The sequence below is a fragment of the Pleurodeles waltl genome, chromosome 5 (assembly GCF_031143425.1).
Source record: "Pleurodeles waltl isolate 20211129_DDA chromosome 5, aPleWal1.hap1.20221129, whole genome shotgun sequence".
In the NCBI taxonomy this organism is placed as follows: Eukaryota; Metazoa; Chordata; class Amphibia; order Caudata; family Salamandridae; genus Pleurodeles; species Pleurodeles waltl.
Genome location: NC_090444.1, coordinates 831350477 through 831375872, shown reverse-complemented (window position 1 = coordinate 831375872; position 25396 = coordinate 831350477). Strand labels below are relative to the sequence as shown.

Sequence of the window (25396 nt, the reverse complement as noted above, 5' to 3'; positions counted from 1 at the left end):
AATAAATACTCGTACCTAGTGTATGCCGGTTTCAAAAGAGGAGCATGGGGAGTGGCGATATTTGTATGAAAAATCTGAGCATCTGTGAGACTGAAAAAAATGTTTGCCCCCAATGGTGGTTATATGGAACCCAAAGGCGAATGGGAAACAATGACTGAATGTAACGAGTGTTTATGCTCTCCGAGGCTGCAGAGCGAAGTGATGGCTGAACTGGGGACACTGTTAGTGGAAACTTCAAACAAAGTGCATGTGGTAGGCCGAGAAATATTTTAATATTGTCATAAACCAGTAGCATGACAGGTCAAGCAAACACTTTCTAGCCAGATCTGCTTCCCAAGGAGCTTGCAACTTTTGTTTATGCCATGGGACTGTGAGATGCACAGTTGTTAAAATATGGACAGGACAGAAGATATTCTTTCTATTCCAGAGCACACTGTTCGTCTGCAAAATTAGACTATTGCTGTTCCCAGAGATTGAAATTCTATCTATTAGAAGTGTAAAGTTTCTGCCTAGAGGTATTCTGATCACTCCCTATCAATGCTGAGTGTTGAATGACAGACTATGGGTACCTGTGAAGTGTGGGGGTTAAAAGTATTGGCCCCTCAGCGCGAGGAGGTGTCTAATTAACTTTGTAAGGTGACTACCCACTTTTTTCAGCAGAACGAAGAATGACAGAGTGGTATGGAAGGCCACTGAGATGGTCCTTCAGGGCCAGACAAGACTAAAGAAGCAATAGTCAAACACAATCAGAGATCTGGAGGCCAGGATTCTTCTCTTAAAAAGGTAATTGGCTGCTGAACAAACAAAAGGAAGTGATAGCCCAGAAGCAAATTTAAGAATACAGGGAGGTGGCCACATATGGGACTAAGGTGCACTATCCTACAGAAATGTCTGCACAAGGTCAGAAACAAAGTTGATAAACTGAATGCTCAGCTTTGTTCTCATACCTACTCAGCAGAGATGGGACAGATGGCAAGGGACCCTAAAGGTAGGTTAATAATTGATGGGGGTGGCTCGGACATTCATGGAGTATTAGTAAGTCTTGCATTGCTCTCACATGGGGGATTGGCGGGTCTTCTTTTGGGGGAATCATTTGCCTCAATTATCTTTGGAATCTGACGGACTGAGAATAGGACCTTACAGTAAAGGAGATACACATTACAAGAGAAAAGTTACGGTATAGAAAGATGCCAGGTCCCTGTGGCCTTCCAGAGCAGCTGTGCTAGTGCTTCTCAGACTTGCTTAGTCTTTGGCTTCTGCACCTATTTTTAGACGCTAAGGCAGAAAAAGGGTTTCTTGCAGTACTAAAACAAGCAGTTACCACATTCATCAACAAGTCAAGTAAACCAAAAAAGAAATGTTGTAACCTCTGTCAGGACTGAGCACGCACCTACAGTACAATGTCCCCAAAGAATCCACCAGTGTGTCTAGGCTATAGCTTGGGATTGGGATTCCTTGCTCCTCAATCCTTGCTATTAAGGGTAATATTTATCTTGAATATTATGCTGAATGTAACATCTTGCAAGTCTTATGACGGAAATCTTTTGGCTCCGAATGGACTCTGCAGCAGTGTGACATAGTTGTTAGAGTGGAATGCAATGAAAGCTGTGGGTTTAAAATGCTGAGTTCACAGGTACGCGCAGAAGAATAAAGACATGTAATATTCAGCTCTGTGTGTGGTGCAGTCACTGGCGAATACTCAGGCAGAGCAGGACACTACAACTGGCAACGAGATAGGGGATAAGTAACCTGAAGAATGATCATGCGCTCCCTGAGAGTTTGCCATGGTCGAAGCAAACTGTGTGTGCCACATGTGTTGCTGTCTGAGTACAGAACAGATGCTTCATACATGTGGAGTCAAAGCACAACTCGAACAGATGTAAAGCATTTGAAAATTGAAGCTTCACTGAGAAGTCTACCCGTCATTGGTCAAGAAACTACAAACAAGGCCATAGCTGAATGTACCACACTGCCACACAAGATTAATTGTACATTATACGGAGTGCTATTGCAAAAGACGGTTACGTACAGATACCAACAAGAAGCGATTAAAGAAATTGCTGTTGTCAAATACCAACAAAACATATAGAAGCACTGGCTGACAGAACAAGTGAGATGGAAGCATACTGTTATCACACTTACCAGAGTCTTGATAAGTGGAGTGTTACAACCTTAGCACCACAACGGGGAGAACCAAGAAGAAGCACAGGGGTTGTGCTTACTGAGTTGTTCGATAGCTGAAGCGTCCCACCACCAAAACTGCCAGGTAGCGGCTCAGAACAACTCCAGAGGTCTCTAAAAGTGAAAGGGCTCTGATGGAAACCAAGAAGAAGGCCACAGTCCCAAAAACTGTCCAGAATGACCCGGAGGCTGATCTATCGCAAGGCCTCAGCAATGACGCAACTCTAGTGGACAGCAGAAAGCATCTGAAAGAACTCCACCTTTATTGTCTTCCACTCCCGTAACTAGTTACTGTGCTGCCGCCTTCCTGGAACCACCACCACCTTTCAATACCGCCAAAAAGCAAAATATTGATAAAAGATAGACTGCATGGACAGAAACATTTGATTATTTCATTGATGCACTTGAAGAGACTGATAATAGAAAGATTATCAAGTATCTCAAAAATCTTGCTGGTGATGGTGAGAAAGAAGTCATAAAGAAAATGCCGAGAACTGAAGAAGAAGCCACATGCCATCAGATTAAAGAAGCGTTGAATCTCAAATTCAATCCAGTAGCAAACGTTGATAATGAAAGATACATTTCAAGTCAAGAACACCAAAGAGTTGATAAAAACATCGCAAATTTCTGGAGAGACTCAATACAGTCATCAAATACTGTAGGTTCAATGAATGTAATGATGAAGAAGCTATACGTCTTAGAGTTATTGATGGATGCTTGTCAGCTTCATTCAGACAATGACTGCTGAGAGAAACCTTTAGTCTGAAGCGATTATTAATAGCTGCCAGACTTGAAGAGATTGCTGAAAAACAAGCTGCTAACATGGATGCCGGAATTGCCCAGAGTGAATCAGTCATGAGTGAGAAAAGTAAGCCCAAGCAAAGGAATGAAGGACACAAAGTGATGTCTACACATAAAAAGAAGTTATGTTTTAGATGTGGATATTCGTTTCCACACAAAAGTAAATGCCCTGCCATTGGACAGGTATGTAAAGGCTGTTGGAAAGAGTACCACTATGTGGCAGTCTGTAAAAGGAAGAAAAAAAGTACGCATGTCACAGTGTGAGGACAAAATAGCCACCAGAATGTTCCACAAGAAACGCTCGACGAATGCCCACAAGGCCAAGCAGCGACATCAGTTGAGGCAAATTGACACAGAAACTAAGCTGATAGTCATCTAAATTATCGTCAAACAGTTCTTCCGCCTCAATATCAAGTAAAAGTGAGGAAGATGACTGTGCCATGTCGATGTTGATGTGCGCAAGTTGGACTGATCGCATGTGAAGAAAAATGTAAGTCCACGAAAAGTCGACATACCTAAGCACCGAAAGAACAAATTGCTTACCTTCGGTAACACCTTATTTGGTAGAGACAATATCGAGTTGCAGATTCCTTACCTTATAATGTCCCCAGGTGTCAGCCTGGATCCAGAGATTTTTCTCAAGCAGTACCCCTATGCGCCCTTAGGTGGTGTCAATGAGCTCCGCGTCTGTTGTCGGCATCGTCCACGCCAGATATGATGTCACAGGTCTTATATAGGTCGCCACACTGGCGCAATGACTTCAGTTTCTTTTCACAGCTTTCCGCCCCTGAGCCATGAAGAACACTGACCACTGGTGCGTCAAAACTAGGGCCCTGAAAGGAAGTCTTTGTCCCTAGAAATCAGTTTGCAGAGTGGAAAGGATGGGTGCGTCAGTAAGGAGTCTGCAACTAGATATTGTCTCTACCAGATAAGATGTTACCGAAGTTAAGTAACTTTTCTATCTGAGAGAGACATCTAGTTGCAGATTCCTTTCCTTAGACTAGATACCCAAGCAATACCTTCCACAGAGTGGGGTCCGTGAACTAAGATCATACCAGAAAGTCCTGCTGGACCAAATGGGCAAAGAACCCATCCCTACGGACCTAGCTGTCCAGGCAGCAGTGTTTGGTAAACGTGTGCAGAGATGCGCACACTGCTGCCTGACAGATGTCAAAGACTGGAATTCAGCGTGCTAACTCTGGAAGAATGAGCATGCCAACCTTCAGGGGGTTGCTTCTTAGACAGTGCGTAGCACTTTTTAATGCAGAGAACGACCCATCTGGAGATAGTTCTCTTATGCACTGCCCGACCTTAGTTGCACCCACATAGCCAAAAAAGAGTTGATCATCCACCCAGAGCTCTTTGGTACGATCAAGGCAGAACCCCAGCGCTATTTTTGGATCCAGGCGGTGGAGTCTCTCCTCTTCCTAAGAATGATGTGGGGGTAAGTAAAAAGTAGGCAAGGTGACGGACTAGTCTACATGAGAGGTCGTAACCACTTTTGGCAAAAAGGAGGCCTTAGTGCGAGGCACTACTTAGTCAGGATAGGTGAAAAGGGAAGGCGGCTTAGATGACAATGCCCTGCGGGCAGATGTAACAGCCACAAGAAAGGCTGTTTTCAAAGTGAGAAGCCTGAGAGGACAGTTGTGGAGAGGCTCATAAGGAGACCCACATCAGAAATGTCAAAACTAAATTCAAATCCTATTGGGGCATAATGAATGGAGATGAAGGAAACAGATGAGTAAGGCCTCTAAGGAACCTTTTTACAATAAGGGACTTAAACAAGGAAGGTTGATCAGAGAACCGCAAAAAGGCAGAAATGGCAGACAGATAACCTTTGAGAGTGTCAACAGCAGAGCCTGCTGTGCCAGAGAAAGGATAAATAATAGGACCTCGGAGAGAGGGGCAGAAAAGAGTCTGTGCACCATGCCACAAATTTCTTTAAAAGACTGGCGTATACAGTTTTCTAGGAGGGATGCCTGGCTGCCAAGATGACACTACAGACTTCGGGCGTAAGGTCAAAAGCTGTCAACTGCCTATGCTCAATCTCCACGCAGGAAGGCAGAGACTGGACAGGTTCGGGAGAAGAATCCTTCCCTGCTTCTGCAAGAGAAGATAGTCCCGAAGGGGCAGTCTGATTGGAGGATCAATGGCCATCCATACCAGACTCTTCGTGCCCAGTCCAGAGCCAGAAAGTTTACTTGGGCCTAGTCCTTCTTGATCTTCTTGAGAACTCTGGACAGAAGTGGTATGGGCGCAAAGGCGTACAAGTGGCCTGAGTTCCACTTGAGAGAAAAAGCGTTACAGAGCGATTAAAGCCTTGGAAACTCCAACATGCTGTTGATATTACGTGTTCTCTGTGGAGGTGAACAGATCTAACCTAGGCTCTACCCACTACTCAAAGAGACCATACGCCACCTCTGGATGGAGATGCCATTAGTCATCGACTATGCATTGTTGGCTGAGATCATCTGCTCTAGTGTTCAGAGAGCCAGTCAGACGCTGAACCACCAGGAAAGTGTGCTGACACTCCAGAAATCGTCCATAGGCACAGAGCCTTCAGACAAAGGGTCCACAACCCCACCCTGCCCTGTTTGTTGCAGTACCACATGGCGGTGTTGTTGTCCATGAACACCTGCACTGCACTACCTTTCCCTTGAGAGAGGAAAGACATGTTTTCAATGCAAGTCTGATCACACGGAGCTCCAACTGTTCGATGTGGAGTCCGGATTCCGCCGGAGACCAGATGCCGCTGATCTCCACCTCTCCCAGATGGCCACCCCTGCCTTAGGGAAGGGAGAGGGATCTACCTCTGACCCAATCGGAGTTCGTTAGCCACCACTGCAGATCTTGGTGCAGTTCCTTCCGAGATCTGGACCATGTCTGAGAGATTCCCGGGATGCTGCACCCACTGGAACTTCAGGTCCTACCGAAGAGCCAATATATGCCATCTGGCAAGGGTGACTAGCAGGACACAGGAGGCCATGAGTCCCAGCATCCTCAGAGTCATTCTCACTGAAATTCAGGATAGAGACTGAAATATCGGTATCATAGCCTGAATATCCTGGACTCGCCGCTTGGGAGTATAAGCCCAAAACTGCACTGTGTCCGGAACACTTCATATGAACGGGAGAATCTGAGAGGGAGTCAGGTGTGACTCTGGCATGTTTATAGCGAACCCCAGAGAATGCAGGAGGTTTGCCGTAGTCTGGAGGTGGGAGACGACATCCTGAGGCGAATCCGCCTTCTCCAGCCAGTCGTTGAGGTAGGGGAAGACTGAAACCCCTGATCTTCACAGATGAGCTGCCACCACTGCCATCACCTTAATGAACACCCAAGGACCGCTGGTAAGGCCAAAGGGGAGTACAGTGAACTGAAACTGCTCATGGCCTACTGTGAACTGCAAGTACTGTCTGTGGCAGGCAGGACAGGAATATGGAAATAAGCGTCCTGCAATCCCAAAGCTACCATCCAGTCTCCTGGGTTCAGGGCAGAAAGAACCTGAGCCTCATTGAGCATTTTGAATTTCTCCTTCCTGAGGAAGAGATTAAAGAACCAAAGTTCTAGGGTAGGGTGGAGGCCCTTGTCCTTTTTGGGTACCAGAAAGTAGCTGGAATAGCAACCTTGACCTACGTTTGGCACAGGAACCCTCTCTATAGCTCCCTTGACCAAGAGCGCCACAACTTCTTCGTGGAGATGTGCTGTGTGATCCTCTGTCATCCAATCGTCTCGGAGGGGAGGGAGAAGCTCCTCCGGACTATCTGCAAAACCCACCTGTCTGACGCGATGGATTGCCAGCAGACCAGGTGATGGCAGATCCTGCCTCTGACTGGTGGGGAAGAGTCAGACTAGGAAGGTTAGGAGGCAGCTGCTGGGAGTTGGGGGGTGGGGGGGCTGGACTGGCCAGACTACTGGCTCCCTGATCCACAAGGGCAGTGGATCTCACGTCCCCAGCCACACAGAGATTGGGCACCATGTGTGGCATGGTGGCTAGACAGGAATAGATGTGGCTGGGCACCCTATCCGTAGCTATGAAAGGGGCAAAAAGCAGACTGAGGTGGACAAGGGGACAGCGCGAGATCCAAGGACCTGCCCGTAATACAAGAGTCCTTGAAGTGCTTGAGCGCCGAGCCATCAAAGGGGATGTCCATAAAGATGGCTTGGACATCCCAAGAAAAGCTAGATGTCCTCAACCAGGCGTGGCACCTTAGTGCCACTGTTGATGCAACCGCTATGCCGAGTGAGTCCGTTGTGTCCAGTACACATCAGATCATGAACTTTGCTGCGTCTCTCCCATCAGCAACCGCTTGGTAAAGTAAAGCTCGAGCCTCCTCTGGGACCTGTGGCAACAACGTATCTCCCAGAATGTGGAAATAACTGCCCAAAAGGCATGTGACATGCATGAACCACAATGCCAGGCTACCAGAAGAATACATGTTCTTCCCAAGTGTGTCCATCCTCTTGGAATCCCTATCTGGGGGTGCAGAAGGGAAGGTACCATGGTAGGCAAAGGCTTGGATGACCACGCTTTCTGGGGTTGCGTAGGGAAACCTGGGTTGCCCGGAGCAAGGCTATGGCAGCAGGCAATTGTCCTGTCCACAGGGGCCCCTGTGCTGGTTTTGGACTAGGTACCCATTAGAACATCTGTAGGGGCTTCATTAAAAGGGAGCAGGGGTTTGGAAGATGAAGCTCCAGGCTGAAGCACCTCTGTCAGGAGGTTAGTCCTGACTGCCACCAAAGGCAACTCAAGGTCCAAGAGATCAGCTGTTCTTTGCACCACCATAGAACATTATGCACCATCCTCAATAACAATGGTAGGAGGAAAAAGAATGCCAGTATCTGGGGAGGTATTCAGACCACTGGCTTCACCAAAGTCCATCTAGCACTCCACAGATTCTAGGAGCTGGTATTCCAAAGGGTCCAGCGACCCCTTCCATTCCTCACCATAACCTAGCCCATAGGAATAAGGCTCAGGATCTGACGTAGGGGGCAAGGCCCCTGTCGGTGCCAAAGTCAGCATTATGCAATGACCATCTGGCTTTGTGTGAAGTTGGTAATGAGGATGGGGACGAAGCAGCCTAGGAAAGCAGACGGTGCGGGAGCGTCAGCATCGCTGAAGGTCGAGGTGGTACGACCGATGCCAGTCCAGATCCAACCATGGGTTACTAGGTGCCCCTCAGAACAAAGGATGAAAGCACTGGTGCGGAACCTGAAAGGGCCCCTTCCGACTCTGCAGGGCCCAAAGATGCACCAGCAGTGTAGGACCGCCCAAAAATGAGGCACATGGCCACATAGCATTCTTTAAGTCGGGCAGGTGTCGCACTGGCTTGCGGAAACCCAGGAAGGCGCGGAGTAGGCCCAGACGCAGGCTCCACAGATGGAAGCCTAAAGCAACAACACTCCCTCATCTCTTCGGCTGACGAAAGAGGTGAAGTCGAAGAACGTTTCATCTTCTTCGACAACTTCTTTTGCCTTAACTTACCCGATCGTCCCAAATACTCGGAGTAGGACAATAACGATGGAGGACTCCACAACCGCTCCCAGAACCCTTCTCTCGATCAGGCCCTCGACTTCTGCAGAGTCGAGCATTAGGCTGCCATCAGCTTCAGGAATCATTCCCTCAAAGACTTCGGATGCATTGCTCGACACTCGGAATATGACTTTGGGTCATGGTCATGCTCCAGTCACCAAAGGCACATGAAGTACGGATCCGTCACAGACATCACCCGATAACTGGAACCACAGGGCTTACAGCCGGTCCTTCCACAAAGACATTCCTTGACGCACCAAGAGTTAAACAACTGAAAATATTGTGAGAAAAAGTAAAAAACAGACCAGTAAAAAATGACTGAGGGGCAGATCTCTCTTGAGATCAGTGCTAGCTGGCGTGGAAAGAAAAGAAGTGACGTCAGCACACCGGGATGGTGTCTAAGTAGGATCCATAATGTCATATCCAGTGCAGACGATGCTGACGATGGACGCAGAGCCAATCAACACCACTTAAAACCGTGCAGGGGCACTGCTCAAGAAAAATCTCCAAATCCAGACAGACGTCTGGCGAAATTCTATGATTAGGAATCTGCAACTAGATGTCTCTAACAGATACATACAAACACTGTCTCAAGATTACATTACAAATAAATGGTTGTTTGACACTTTTCATCATTGACATTGGTGTATCGATAAACATAATGCCTGAAGAGAAATAAAATGAACTATCTCCATTACTGCAGCGTACTCCATGAAAAAACAAAGTGCATACATGAGCTGCATTGATGCCAAAAAAAAGTTAAGGTTCATTTTTAGCGACAATGAAACACAAGAAAACTAAGGTGTAAGCTCCCATCCATTTGCTTCAAGGTACAGCATCAAATGCCTGTCTACTCAGTTTCAGCACTGCCACTGGGACAGACTTAAGTGATTACAACATAAATGCTCATCACAAAATAGTGAGTCAATTCCTTTAGTTGTTTCATGGTTTATGAAAGCTTAAAACTATGAGAGTAAAATTGCACATTAATGAGGGTTTCCGTCCTGCTGCTCAGATAGATAGACAAATTGCTTTTCACTAACGAGATACTGTTGAAAAAGAACTTGAATCATTACTCAAGCATGACATTACTGAGAGTTTCACTGGTCTAGCGCCATGGGCTTCTGCCATAATGGTAGTGCCAAGAAAGGACAGTGAAGGAGATGTACGCATATTTGTTGACATGCGTCAGGCAAACAAGGCAATTGAAGGAGATCAACATCCAGGTCCACACATTACTGACATAATAACGCAATTAAATGGTGAAAAGGTCTTCTCTCGCCTTGGTGTAAATAAAGCTTGGAACTCAAAGAAAATTGCAGGAGCATTACAACCTTTTCTACACATGTTGGTCTGGTTTTGATACAAATGTCTTATTTTTGGTTTGTATTCGGCTGCAAAACATTTCCAAGAGGTCATCTGACATATCATACAGCCTGTTGAATGTGTTCGATTATAGCAATGACATTAGTTTTCAGAGCTACACAGAATAGCTCTTACACAAGTATGTTGTTTACTTAGTGATGCTGGTTTGACTTTGAATACAGATAGGTGCGAGTTCCACAAGACAAAGGTGAAATTCTTTGGCCTTATCTTTTCTGATGGGGTATGACACCCGATCCTGCGAAAGTGCAAGCACTTTCAAATGCTGATCCCCCATGAGATGTTTCTATGGTACGTTCATTTCTTGGCATGACTAGTTACTGTTAAGATACATACAAGACTTTGCCACTTTAAGTGGACTTTGCCACTTTAAGTGCTCCATTATGAGAATTGACAAAGAAAAATGTTTCATATCAATGGTCACAAAAATGAAAGGGAAGTTTCAACAGAATCAAACATACCATTAACAATGCTGATGAAATGGCATACTTCAATCCAAAGCTTCATACAGAGGTTGTTGTTAACCCTAGCCCAGTTGGGTTAGGCGCTATCCTTGAACAGCACAGTGGACATCCAAATGCTTGAAAGCATATTGTAGTAGTATGTCCTAAACAGAGCATGCATATTCACAACCTGAGAAAGAAAGTTTGGCCCTGGTATGGGCTTGTGAACATTTCCATGTACTCTTGTACGGAAAGCCTTTCACGCTGTTAACTGATCATCAAGTTTTACTGACCATCTTTGACAATCTAAATGCCAAGTTGCCTCCTTGCACTGAACAATGGGGACTACAACTGAAAGAGTATGATTACGCGATTGTGCATTGTCCAGTAAAGGATCAAAACCCTGTTGTCAACTTTTCCAGTGTGCCTATACAAGGTACTCCATCCAAGATGGCTGATGTCTACATTAATTTCATTTTAATATCAAATACACCAGCTATCTCATTGGCCCAGATCATTACTGCTACCAGCCACGAAAGTGACATGCTGAAGTTAAAGGACATAATTACACATCAGTCATGGAACCGAAACACTCGACCTCTCACTAATGATAGTGAATATGAAAAATACAGAAATTTTAAAGTTGAACTGTCCATAACTCAGAAGGGATTTAAACTGCAAGGGTTGAGAATCTTGATTCTGGAGAGTCTGCGACTAAAAGTCATTGAAGTGCCTCACGAAGGACATTGTGGTATAGTTGCCACAAAAACAGCTCTCAGAGACCAAGTTTGTTTTCCATATTTAGATGAAAGATTTGAAAAATAACTCAAGGCCTATGATCTATGCAACTGCCTTTCTACAAATGTTACTGAACATACTCTGAACATGTCAGAAATCCCCAAGCATGCATGGGAGAGAACAGCCATCGACTTCTTCGGTCAGCTCGACAATCTTATCACCTGATGGTTATTGTGGACAAATACTCAAGTTTTCCATTAGTCAAAGATCTCACATCCACAATGCACAAACAAGTCACTGAGAGACTAGATGGCATATTTGCGTCACGGGGCGTTCTAGCCATCTGAAGTCTGATAATGGTCCACCTTTTAACAGTCAAGAATTCAAAGAATTCCTGGAGCATCTCAATATAAAGCATCAAAAGAGTACACCTTTGTGGCCGCAGGCTAACAGACTCATTGAGTGTTTTATGAGTACGCTAAAGAAAGCAGTACAGAGTGCAACCACTGAGAAGCTCAGTTTGAAGAATACATTATATCCTACCCTACAAGCTAATTGTTCAACACCTCATTCAACCACAAGTCCTGCGACTTTGATGTTCGGGAGCGCAATGACACCCAAGGTGCCTCAATGGACCAACAAGAGAGAAAGAAGTGAGAACATGATTTGTTCAATGGACTTAGTTAACACGCAAAAAATGAAAGCCTATGCGGAGAAGAGGCAACATGCAAAGTATATCACTTTTCAGAAAGGAGATTTCGTGTTTGCCCAACAGATGCGAAGGAAATCTGATGCTCCATATGATGCTGAATCGTTCCATGCGGTGTCTACCAAGGGACACAGGGTGACTGCCCAGCACCCTGGCAAATCTGTTACCAGAGTCTCTTATCACTGTAGGCCTTTGATTCATCAGTCTTCAGATCGAGATGGTGAAGAAAAGACTGAATGTGAGAACTCAGTGACTGCTGTTATGTCTTCACCACCTTTAAAAATCTCTGACACTGAAGATGACAGCTCCCAGCTTTCAGTAACCAGATCTGGTCGACTGATGAAAGTGCCAAGAAGGTTGATTGTAGAGATTTATTGTACATTCTTATACATGCATACATTTATAAAAAAATTGTAAAAAAAAAAAAGAATTGTTTAACAGAGGGGGAGCTGTAGTGTATTGCGAGTTTTATAATGGAACCCTTTTGGCTCTAAATGGACTCCGCAGCAGTGTGACGTAGAAGTTACAGGGGAATGCATTGAAAGCTTGGTTTGGAATGTTACAATTACATGCAGAGGAATTAAGACGTGTAATATTCAGCTCTGTGTGTACAGTAGTCATTGGCAGGTACCCAGGCTGGGGAGGATGCTACACGGAATTGGCACTTAAAGGTAAATAAGCAAGAGGTTAGCTAGCGACATTTGATTGGCTACAGTTTTCTGTTTATTCCATTGAATCCTGGACTCATGAGATTTTTTCATTATTGTAAGCAAGCTTGGTCTGAACTTTCATTATAGTTTAGTCAGAATAATTGCTGGCAATGTAATCAGTTGTGTGGTTTCCTATCCTCTTGGATTTGTCAGGATTGTGCTCAGTGTGCAAGGAGCTAGGAGATAAAGGTGCCTTTTTTACATTATTCTGTTGAGGCACTTGTTTTGTGCATTGTTATCCAAAGCAGTGAGTCTTTGCCGATTTCTTTTTTCATAAGGACACAAACCAGAATAAATCCTGCATCATTGCTGTCTACACCAGGATGAATCTGACACTAATGCTATATTGCTGTATTCTCTTGGTCCAATCAACATGCCTGGAGCATTTACATCAAGTCACTGGGAGTCATCTTTGGTGGAAATATGGTCAAGGGGTTGCTGGGTCCATATGTCTAAATTTTGAGGCCACAGCAGCAAATATTCCGACAACCACCACCCAAGATATCTGGATTGTATCCGTGGCATGAGCTTTAAAGATTTACCAGTTAAAACTGAGAATATAAAAATATGAATGATCAATAATAAGAAAGTACATTTTACTGAAAAGATAAAACAGGGAAAACATTAATGCAGACTCCTGTTATCCAAAAGTACTCTTCACTCGTGTGCAGGAAAAACCTTGAACATGGTTGATCCTCCAGCAGGGTATTTTGAGGATGTCCTAAGTACACAGCTAAGTTAACACTTAAGGCTTTCTCAGTTTGTATGGAACGAGGCAAAAAATTCTAAATATTGTGGTGAAGATGCTGAAGTACAGATACGGATAGAGTTATGATTGCATATCTTTGTAGTACCACATTCCCTTTCGGTATATATGAATGTGCATTCAGGGAGTTGTGTGGATACTTTACAAACAGTGTGTACTTGGGAATGTGACAACAAGTGTTTGGAGGCTTATGGCAAGGCAGATGTTTTTACTTAAGGAAAAAGGAAAAATACAATCAATAGTAAGGTAACAGAAATGTGAATGAGAAGATTTGTTGTGGTCTTATTGTCCATTTGTGTGACCAAATGTATGAGTGAGTGGAGCTTTCTAGTCGATCAGGAGTCAGGAGCTTGCCTTTAAAATGAAAGAATAGGCAATCATAAATGTGCTGCCCATGCCAAGCTCCCCATGGGCATGATCCAACAGACACAAACCCTTGTGGGAGGGAAGCTGTGAGGCTAAGGCTTCCACCAAACTTCAAGGACCAGAAGTGAGGAAATTCAAGATCTGGATTTCCAGACACAATTCCTCATTTAGCCACTCGTAGCAGAGGCTATACTACTATACTACTCCTCTCACAAGGCACACTAAAGCACAGAGACAAAGAATCCAGACCCAGTGATTTCTGCAGTAAGTAGTAACAGGTCCATTTAGTCAGTCACTGCTAAGAGCTACTAACTCATATGGGTGTTAGGCATAATGAAGACCTCTAATTTGCAATAAAGGTGGAGCAGGGCCTATATCCTAAAGACATTGCCAGATTTCTCACACATTTTTAACAGGGATTTCAGGCACCACTTCTAATTTATGTGACTCTGACAGAGGCATAAGGGTAATTAAGCTCACACTGGTTCGGACAATACTAGTTTACCTAGCTACTATCCCAGAGGAGGTGCTCAGACAATACAAGTTTACCTAGCTACTATCCCAGAGGAGGTGCTCAGACAATACAAATTTACCTAGCTACTATCCCAGAGGAGATGCTCAGACAATACAAGTTCACCTAGCTACTATCACAGAGGAGGTGTATGACCCATATGGGAAACATCAGCATGAATGGGGAGCTACATCTGCCCAGAGTGCTAGAGAGAAGAACTATAACCATACCAGTATGAGTGTGAGATACTAGAGCAAGAGAACGAGTTGCAGTATGAATGTTTATATGTTTGTCATAGGATAATCACCAGCTTTCCAGTATGGCACAGTTATTTATTGCTGAACTTGTTACATTGCGGCATGGTCAAATGTGTAATTAAAATTCCGAAGTAAAGCACCCAGCTAACTTTGTATGAGTGGCTCATAAGCTGGCTGTGTTGACTTGTAACCAGGATGGAGGCATTACATATACATTTTTTTTACAGCGGGATAAGTCCATTAGATATACTTTATACACAGATCATGATTCCCTTCTCCTGTGCAGGCTACCACAAAACTGAAGCAGAACAGGGCAGTCATCCAAGAGAAATTTTACAGAACTCTAGTGTGGAAACCAAGCATATAAGGCACTGACAGGACTCCAGTAGGTAAAAAAATTAATGGGAAGAGAAACATGTGTCCTGAGAGCTGTTGGCAGTTATGTAAAACATGGTTATGGAACTTCGCTAAAACGGTTAGGAACTTACACCATACTGATATATATATATAAATTTTTTTTTTAAACAAGTCTGGAATTATTTTAATCTAAGTAACATGGACAAATTTAGTAGCAACCTTGAGGACAATAGGGTACACATACAACCTGCTCATAGGTCAATCAAAGACAGACCTAGGGGTGGAGAATTGTGAGGAAATTTATATTTCAAGTACGCACAGTTGTGTGACTGCAATTATTTGATCATGCATGCTTGTGTCATAATAGAATAATTTTCATAAGAGTATAGTGTTTATGCTTTCTTATAGTTGAGCTCAGCAACCTATTTTGTTATCTGACACTAAATATAGAGCACCATCAACATACAATAGTGAGTATAGTGCTTTCGGTTTGATGCAGTTATTAATGGTCAGCATGTAGACATGTGAAAGATAATACTTAATTTACTATGTGTCGAACATTTTAGGCCATTTAGTGGGCAAGTTTCTAGCTGGAAAGCTGTTCTGAGCAAAAGCAGTTTCAGGTACCACTATTGTCTCTCCCTGGCATTAGAAATTGGGTTCCTGCTTGCCTGGGTTGTGAGCCCTGGTCAAGCAACAGCCACAATCCCTTGCAGGAGGACCCACAAAACGTCACTAAATCAACCTGTGCTTAAACCTCGGTAGCTTGGCACAAAAAGCATGCATGCTTAACTTAGAGGCCATGTGTTAAGAATTTATGCAGCACACTAACAGTAATACAGTAAAAACACAACACAATAAAAATCCCACACGACTTCGAAAAATAGTACATTTTTTAAAATTATTTGACACTAAGATGAAAAAAAATCCAATCAGTAGAACTAGAGATATGAATTTTTGAAGTTTAAGGTCCAAAGGTACTGCTTAAAAGCAAAAATCCCCAACCGCGGACATCTGCTTGTGCTAAACTGGGGCAAAGTCAAACTTCAAGGCCGACTGCGATGGAGAGCAGTTCGGATACACGAAATGGACTGGACCTGGTCAGCGCTTACCTTCGGGCTTTCGAAAATGTTTGAAGAAAAATTATCGGACACGGTGGAAGTTCAGCCGAGCAAGGCTGCAGGAGTGTCCGAAGAGGGAGTGTTGTCATCAGATAGCCATGGAGCAAAGACCCACTGACAATTTGTACCTTCAGAATTAGTTGTCGAGATGGAAGTCGAAAATCTCTAGCAGGACGAAGCAGAAGGCTGCAGCCCAAGACACATCCAAGAGGTCGGATAACCCTTTGGTGAAGGAACGTTGAAACAGATTTGCTGCTGCAGAGAAGAAAGTAGCGGGAGAAGCTGCAAAGTCAATCCGACTGGTGATGCACATCAGGAGGATAGGCAAGCAGGTTGGTCCGGGTCTCCTCCTGGTTCTCAGAGCACTATTTGGCCAAATTTAGTTTTAAGTCCTCACTTTTCGAAATTTAAATTGATCATCTGGGCACCCTTAGCACCACAACCAAGGGCCCAGGGGTGGTTGGAGACAGCTTGGGGGTTTAGGACTCACTCAGGCTGGGTCCAGGTGCGGGTCCAAGATGGTGGGAGCCTGTTATGTCCCTGTGGCTCTGAACAGGAGGCCAGCAAACTAGCCCTTGGAGTCACTTATGGAAGGCCTGGGTGCAGGTGAAAATGCAGGGCTCAACAGCAGGGCTGACCTCTGGAGTTTCGAGGCAGGCTCAAGGCAGTAAAGCAGTGCTTCCAGGCACAGCAGCACTCTGGCAAAGTGCACAGCAGGTCACATCAGCAGGCAGTCCTCTGAGAGTCCTTCCGCAGGTCCATCATTGAAGTTAAGAGTGGGGTTGAGAGCCCTACCTTGATGCCCTGCTCCTAGAAGGTGAGAGTAGTTTCCACAAAGTTACTTTGAAATTTCAGGAGTTTTCTGCCTCCCCTGCCATGGCTCCTAGTTGGCTCGACTGACAATACAAGGTCAGCAAGCTCATTGAGTGGTGGTAGAGCACAGCCTATTCAGGTGCAAGTGGGGCTATGCTCAGCTCTGCGGTCCCCCTCCCCCAATCCTGCCAGTGAAAAGACCATCTGGGATCTGCTAATCCCACTAAATTGTGACTGTCTGGCATGATTCCCAAAGTCCTGACTGTCAGTTACACCCTGTCATGTGACTTAATGCAGGCTGCATGCACAGAGGGCTAAGGGACAGGAAAATGCCAACTTTCTAAAAGCGGCATTTTCAAACTTGTAATGTTAAATTCGATGTTGCCATTAAAGAGGGTTTATCATTACAAGTTAACAGGTACCAAACATGACATATCTACCTCCTCTGGTTTAGGAATTACAGTTTATTAAATGCAATAAGGAATCCCTAATGTTATCCTATGAGAAGAGAAGGCCTCACAGTAGTGAAAAAACAAATTTGGGAGTTTTTCGCTACAATGACATGTAAAACTTAAAAGTACATGTCCTACCTTTTAATTACAGCACACCCTGCCCTTTGGGCAGCCTAGGACCTACCTTAGGGGTGACTTATGCAATGAAAGTGGAGTTTAAGGCTTGGCATGGGGTATAAATGCCAAGTAGACACGGCAGTGGGACACTGCATTGAGGCCTCAATGGAAAACCTGGGGCATTCTTTAAAGTGCTACATAAGTGGGTGGCACAATAAGTACTGCAGACTCACTGGTAGCCTTTAATTTACAGGCCTTGGGTATATGGTATACCACTCTACAAGGGAGTTACATGTAAATTAACAATGCCAATCAGGTATATGCCAATCAAGCCATGCTTTAGGTAGAGAGCATAAACACTCTATCACCGGTTAGCAGTGATAAAATGTGCAGGGTCCTAGGGTCAACAGAGCAAAAGTCCAGCAAAATGTAGAAGGAGGAAAGCAATAAGTTTAGGGATGATCCCGAAGAGAAGGCCATTTCCAACAGCTGGTAGGCAGTTTGAGTGTCAAGTCAAGTCAAATATTTTATTATGAGGGGGAACTCCAATGGAGGTCCACATAATAGATAACACACAATATGAAGACGAAACAATGACAATGCGTATGCACTCTAAATAGATATAAAAATAAAACTCAACCAACGTTTACATGAATTGTAACAATGGTAAAAAAAGAATTAGTTAGCGAAAATTGGTTAACAAATGAACAGATTATACTCAATGAATGAAACAAACTTAGACAATGGCATTGTGCAAAGTGCAGTACAAAAAACACAAATGATACACTTTTTAAGATCGAAAATACACAGGAAAGCAAAGCTCATAACATTCAAAACCAGAGCCTAAAAATTAAACAGTTATGATCATAAAGAAAGATGTCACGCATTCTAAGGTGAGAAATATGCAATTAAACAGGTTGGAATACCACAGATGCCACAATAAAAACATACCCATACTTAGCTAACTGTCAGCGGTCAGGCCAAAAGACAATGGTATTACACAACTTAGGCCAGTAGGGGGTAACCATTGCGTTGTTATGGAACAATCAATTAATTGGAGTGTTATCAACTTGCAAGACTCCCAAATAGATCATAAGATTCTATATAAGGAACTGAAACCTAAAAAACTGACGAAGTGCTTTCCATAACAATGACAAGTATTAATCCTGGTACAACACTGACCATAGCAATGTAAGGCATGCATAGCGCCACATATGATGTACAAGTATTACAGATATAGAGTCATGTGTCTGCGCAGTAATTAGTGTGCAAGCCTCCCCAAATAGTTAATAACTTCTATACAAGAAAACAAGGCCTACACAAGTGATGACGTGCGTTCTATAATAATTGCGACATATAATATTCAACGTACAACACTGACTATGGCACTTACGGCATGCTTAAGCAACAGATGATGTAAAAATATTGCATATACAGAGTCAAATGGTTCTGCAAGGGTACCTTTCAACCAATCTAACAATCCCCTGCCTAAATGGAGGGCAGTGACACGACCGCCCAATGATGTACCCAAGTAACTAATAAATGTTTAAAAATCATTAAAAAAAATTGATAGATCTTATTGCAGAACAATTCAATAGAAGGAAATAGTACACACTTGTGAGCCTCCATGGCAGTGCATTTGTTGTATTTTAAAAACAAAAGCCTTAAAAAGTAACAACGTGCATTCAGTGACACATGAACAAAAAGAACATGACAGTGGGTTTGACTATGTAGCTGACAGATCTCACGCAATCTATCTATTTTCGGGACTTTGTGCCAGATTCTAGTTATGTTACGGAGGGGCAGCAAATCTATTCTCAACAGCAAAATAACGCTTCTAATTCCAAGAGATTTGCCAGCTTGAACAAAGGCATCCCTAAATCCTCCTATGGGTTTGGCTAATATTGGTTTACGCACAGGCTTTGCACTTGCCGGTTTCAAATTTGAGAGACCCAACTTATTTACTTTCTGCACTGCAAATAAAATTGCTGACATAATTTCTAAAACATAGTCAGAATTTACCACAGTTTTTTCTAATAAAGACAAATGGAACATAAAACTTTTTCAATACAGAATACAATGTCTGAGGAACCACCCTCTCCATTGCCAGTATTCATTTGTGAACGACGAGGAAACATAATGTGGTCTGCAACAGAAAGAGATCCCCCAAAAACGGAAGAGCTACAATAAAGGGGAGGAAAGGAAGGACGCAAGAGCCGGATAGATGGGTTTATATCAACTAGACCCCCATCGTCCAACACTTTCCCAGGGGAACAACTATTTAAAACACATGCCCCTCCTACCTGAAAGTCAACATCAATATCGGGTAAGGTGAAGTCCTCCTCAAACAGCACCTCCATGCCCACCACTGTAAGCTTTATTACTTGTAGTAGATGCGGCTCTTTCTACACGGGAATCCCCACAACAATTCCCTCCTGGGGAAAAGATGGAGGATAAGGTGGGCGTTCACCAGTGTCATTTTCAACAGGATCACTATCAAAGTTGGATACTGACAGAGCTACTGCTGACTTTTCTACCAACTGAAGTGCCGAGGAAGAAAAAACTGTGCCTCGATAGTCACTGACGGTTACCAGAGGCACCAAGAGGTCACTGTCCTCCTTTGAACTTGGACTAGACTGGGCTGGGGGCGGCGAGACCACAGCCACCAACGGAGAGGCAAGATGAAAGGAACAAGACACTTCCACCCTTTCCTGAGTGACAATTCTATGTATTTTCCGGAGAAAAAAAAACAGAAATGTAAGGCTGAGATTTGTAAAGTTGCTACTTAGAACTTCTCTTACCACCAATAGACTTTAATTTAGATTTCTGGGATGGGGGTAGAAGGAACTATACACCCAGAGCGCAGTTTCTTTAATGTCCTTGTTGTTTGCCCCTCAAAGACCTAAAAAAACACAACTCCCATGGACAAAACAGGCTAACAAAGGTACTACACTCCTATGTTGTACCCCTGCAACGACCACCAATTAGTGGACACACCTCTGCTGGCGCTTGAGCTACAGCAACTGACCAAAGCTGACGCTGCGGGAGACCCCAAAGGAGGCAAAACTTTCACAAGATAAAACCTCTGGTCTGTTGCTGTTATAGGGCAAGAACGTGAGGCCCACAAATCCAGAGTCAATAGTTGGATGGCTTAAAACACTATGGTGTGGAAAGCAGTATATTTTACAAAGAAATCACCCAGAGGTTATCCATGGGCATCTGGGGGGTATCCAAAGGCTGTGACGAAACACAAATACCCCCTTAGCCATTCCGGGGCAGTGCAGGGAGGGAGCTCACCTGGGCCGCAAGCCAAATCTGAACCTAGAAGGACCGCTTCTGCAGCCCTGGGACTCAACCAATGTAGCGGGACCTAAACCCACTCTACCACCGCTCCAGCCACCCCAGCTTCTGGCCTTGCCGGAGCTCCACCAGACCACTCTCTAAACACTTCAACATCTATTCTCTTTCCTGGTCCCAAGGTTCCTTAACTGCAGCTGGCGTGCTAAAAGCAAAAAGAGCTGCATTTCATCTAGTGCTCGATAATGGCACTCCACGCTTCAATCATGACTCTGGCATGGACTCTTCTGGGCCCAACTGCCTGCCAGCTGCCAGACACTCTTCCTTGAAGCCTTGCCACCCTACCTCCGTAACTGGAACTTGCTGATTAAGAATGGCTAGTTGAAATTGGCCACTCAATGGCAACTTGACGGCAATAGCAGTAACAATTAAAACATATTAAAAACATATGTGTCAATGTCAATGAAATCAATAAAATGAAAATCAGTAGGTGGTAACTGGAATGATGCAATGTAGCAGTAGCAGGAGAAGCTGTCGACAGCCAGCAATGACAGCAGATAATGGCAGTTAAGGGTGGGGGCAGGGGCAAAATCCCAAGCAGCAGCTTATGGGGCAAGGTAGCAGGATGCGTGCCAGAATGCACCGAGAGACCCAAATGCCCCCAATCGTACCCTGCAACTCCCTGCAGCAAAAGTGGGCAGATGGGCAAAAAGCAGGCCAAGCAGGCCAAGCAGCCCAACGGGCGGAAACCAAGCAGGCAATATTTCTCCACGTCTTCCTGCTCGTCTCCCCGCTCGTCTGGTACCTCCTTGCCCCTTCCCCTTGTAACGTGGCGTAAAGTAGCATTCACACGCCACTCATCAGATCATTTGATTCACTTAACGTACATTGCAGGTCTCAGTTTGATTGTGAATCAGGAAGGAGGGACCGATTACCTTGAGGATTACCAAAGTGCACTGTTAACAAAGCTTCTTGTAATGATACTTTTCAGTGGTCGAAATACTTTTGAAAAGCCACACAGCAATGTTGTAATCATAATTCTTTCAGATGTTCCCACTCCCCTGGTGATTTACTTTAGTAGGGTCACAACAAGTTGCAATGGGAGTCCATTACCAATAATTATGTGGAATACAGGGTTAAGATTTAGAAGCTTGCTGTTGTCAGCTTTAGATACTCGTATTAAAGGAAGGAGACTATTTGGTGGTCAGAAGCTCTTGCCTGGTTTGATTGGGAGGTTGAAGTGGAAAGGAAAATTGCTTCGTCCACAGTAAACATTCATACGGTTTAATTATTAAATATAAAAAATATTTTACAAAACAAAAATTTAACACCAATATATGAGGTGGTGGGTATATGAGAAGGTAGGAGCACTAGGAACCAGTGAACATGAAAATCGTTTGAGAGCTCAATCCTAGAAGAATAGTCGTGACTTCACCTTAAGATGCTTCATCAAGCATTTGAAGAGATGTGTATGGGGCTTAAGGTATCCATGATAAATAGTAGAAAGGCCTCTGAACGACACATCGCTTACTTAGCATGGGCGTGAATGTGTAGATATGAAAGTTTGATAAAGTTGGCAATTCCAGCGAAACAATCCCATGCTTTGGGCCCAGGTGGGGGTAGAGAGGTGTGCAATATGAATATTAGGAACCATGATAGGCAGTTTATTGGCCAACATTTCATCAGCCATCATTGTAACTGGTACTGACTGAGTTGCTTGGCGTCAGCATAACTCATTCTTATCCAACATGAGAGCAATGAATGTTCCTTCGAACTACCATTTGCTGTCCTTGTGTTAAGTCCCTGTGCCAAACAAATTTCGAGGTTGGTCCTTCAGCACCTTCTAGACTGGGTTAGCTGCATTAATATTTTACCAAAATTTCAAAATGTATTTCGGGATTGGATCTCTGGAATGTAGTGGTCCTTGTAAGATTTGCAGGACATTCCACTGATAGAGGCTACAGCATTGTGCATTTACTGACCTCTCAACAGCATTCAGAGAGGTGGCACATGAGACTCTGGATAAAAGTGGTTGCGTTCGGTATCCTTTGGTGTCTGATCAACGTTGTTTGCTCATTACAAACTGAATCAAAACATAATGAGATGCAAACATATCTGGAGGTGACACACAAACAGACACATATGCATGCACATGCTCCACTTTCTACTGTGTTTCAATTGGGCTCACCTGTTTACGTATCTTTGGCGATCTTGACAGCTTCATAATGGTCAAATGGGGAGTAAAAGCTTTGTCGTCTTTCACCAGTATGCCTTTCTCGTTAAATATCTTTTCCAGGGTTTCTGTGGGACACAAATGAATTGATAGTGAGATGCCACATAAATATTTAAACTTCACAATATCCTTTTGGTCGTATACTAAGGTATGGTATGCCTGTCAATATAGAGTTTGGTATGTCGTTGTATATTTTGGCATGATATCATTGTATGGTATGGTGTGGTACGCTACTGTATGAAATGGTATGGCCTGTCATTGTGCAGTGTGGTATAGTATGCCTGTCATTATTTAGTATGGCATGGTATGTCATAGTATAGCATGGTATGTTATGGTATGGAATAACTTGTCACTGTATATTATAGTATAGTGTGGTGTGGCTTTTTATTGTATAGTATGATAGTAAAGCATGTCACTCTATAGTAAAGCATGATATGATGCTGCCTATCATTGTTTGGTAAGGGCCGTCACTGTATAGTATGGCATGGCAAGGCCCATCATTGTACAGTATGGTGTTATATGGCATGTCACTGTAGAGTATGGTATAGAATGACATGGCCTGGTTAGTTATTGTATAATATGGTATGTTATGGCCTGTCTTTGCATAGTTTGTTTTAGTATGATGTGGCCAGTCATTGTATCGTGTGGTATGGTATGGTAAAGTATGGTATCGTAAGGCATGGTATGGTATGTCATTGTTGGAAACGGCCCTCTCTACAACTCAAAACCTTTAAGTAGCACTTTAAAACAGGTCCCAGGCCTACCCTTGCAGCCTGAAGGCAGTGTCTGACTGCCATGTTGACGTGGCATTGAAAACTACTTGCCAAGCCATAAACTCTCCTTTTACTACGAAAAAGTCACCCCTAAGGTAGGCCTTAGTAGCCCGTAGGGCAGGGTGTTGTGTAATTAAAACGTAGGACACGTACTTTTAAGTTGTATATGTCCTAGTACTGACCCACCCCCCCAAATTAGTTTCTTCACTACTGTGAGGCCTACCCCTCCCACGATAACACTGGGGATTCCTTATTATGTTTAATACGCTGTTTTCCTAAATCAGAGGTGGTAGATATTTCATGTTTGATATCTATGAGCTTGTAATGATAAACCCTCTTTAACAGTAAAGTCAGACTTATCATTACAAGTTTGAAAATGCAGTTTTAGAATGTTGGCGTTTTCCTGCCCTCTGTGCCTGCAGCCTGCCTTGGGTCACATGACTGGGTGTAACTGACAGTTGAGACTTTGAGAATTCACCCCAGACAGTCATACAATAGTACTGTTAGCAGACACTGAATGGGCCATAGACTGACTTGATTGGTGGGGGGGGCAGAGCTAAGCACAGCCACACTTGCATCTAAATAGGCTGGCCTCTGCCACCACACAATAGACTTAACAACCTTGTATTGTCAGTGCAGCCAGCTAGGAGGCAGGAAACTCCTTGAACTTCAAAGAACCCTTCTGGAAACTTCTCCCGACTTCTAGGAGCAGGGCACTGGGATATAAAAACAGGGCTCACAGACCCACACTTCAGTTCACTACTGGACCTGCAGAAGGGCTCTCAGAGGACTGCCTGCTGCTGTGACTTGCTGTGCACTTTGCCAGACTGCTGCTGTACCTGGAAGGACTGCTTTCCTGCCTGGAGCCTGCCTTGAACCCTCAGATGCCAGCCCTGCTGTTGAGCTCTGCATCATCACTTGCACCCAGGGCTTCCAGAAGACACTCCAATGACTAGTTTTGCTGGCCTCCTGTTCAGAGACACAGGGACATAACAGGCTCCCACCATCTTGAACCCACACCTGGACCCAGCCTGAATTATTCTTGAACCCACAAGAGGTCTCCATCCACTCCTGGACTTGCTATTTTGAACCTTAAAGTTTAAAGATTCCCAACTCCAGTTCTACTAATTGGTGGTTTTGGTGCCAAATAATTTATTCAAATTGTCTCTATTGTTCCAAATTTCCTTGTGTTTTGTGGACACTTTATTACTGTTTGTGTGCTGCATAAATACTTTACACATTGCCTCTAAATTTAGCCTGACTGTTTTTTGTGCCAAGCTACCCAGGAATAAGCACAGGTTAGTGTTGTGACTTTTTTGTGGTTCACCCTGCAAGGGATTGTGGCTGTTGCTTGACCAGGGTTCACACCCCATTCAACCAACAACCAGGTTTCTCACAGTTATGGTATCATATGGCCTGTCACTGTATAGTATGGTATGGTATAATATGGCCTGTCATTATATAGTACGAAATGGTATGGTTTGTCTTTATATAGAATGGTATGTCATTGTATAGTACAGTATGGTATGGTCACTCACTGTAGAGTATGGTATGGTATGGCATGTCACTGTATAGTATGGTATGATACTGTATCGCCTGTCAGTATATAGTATGGTATGGTCCGGCCTATAATTGTATAGTATGGTATGGCATAGCATGACATGGCATTGTATGGTATGCTTTGCTATGGTATGTAATGACCTGTCACTGTATGGTATGATATGGTATGGCCAACATTGTATGATATGGTATGTTATGATATAGTATGGGATGGATTGCCCTGTCTGTTGGAGGGTGGCCTGGTTTGTAGTGGGTACCTTGGGTACTTACACCTTATA

The 25396-nt window shown here is 43.9% G+C and overlaps 1 protein-coding gene across 6 annotated transcripts in view; it reads right to left on the bottom strand.

The window, feature by feature from the left end:
- AKAP7 (A-kinase anchoring protein 7) overlaps positions 1-25396 on the bottom strand; it is a 1205386-nt gene that overhangs the window by 577105 nt on the left and 602885 nt on the right. For all 6 annotated transcript variants that reach the window (XM_069234874.1, XM_069234875.1, XM_069234876.1 and 3 more), the window contains exon 6: positions 22741-22853. In XM_069234874.1, coding sequence (XP_069090975.1) covers positions 22741-22853 — 113 coding nt within the window. The remainder of the gene's footprint in view (positions 1-22740; positions 22854-25396) is intronic.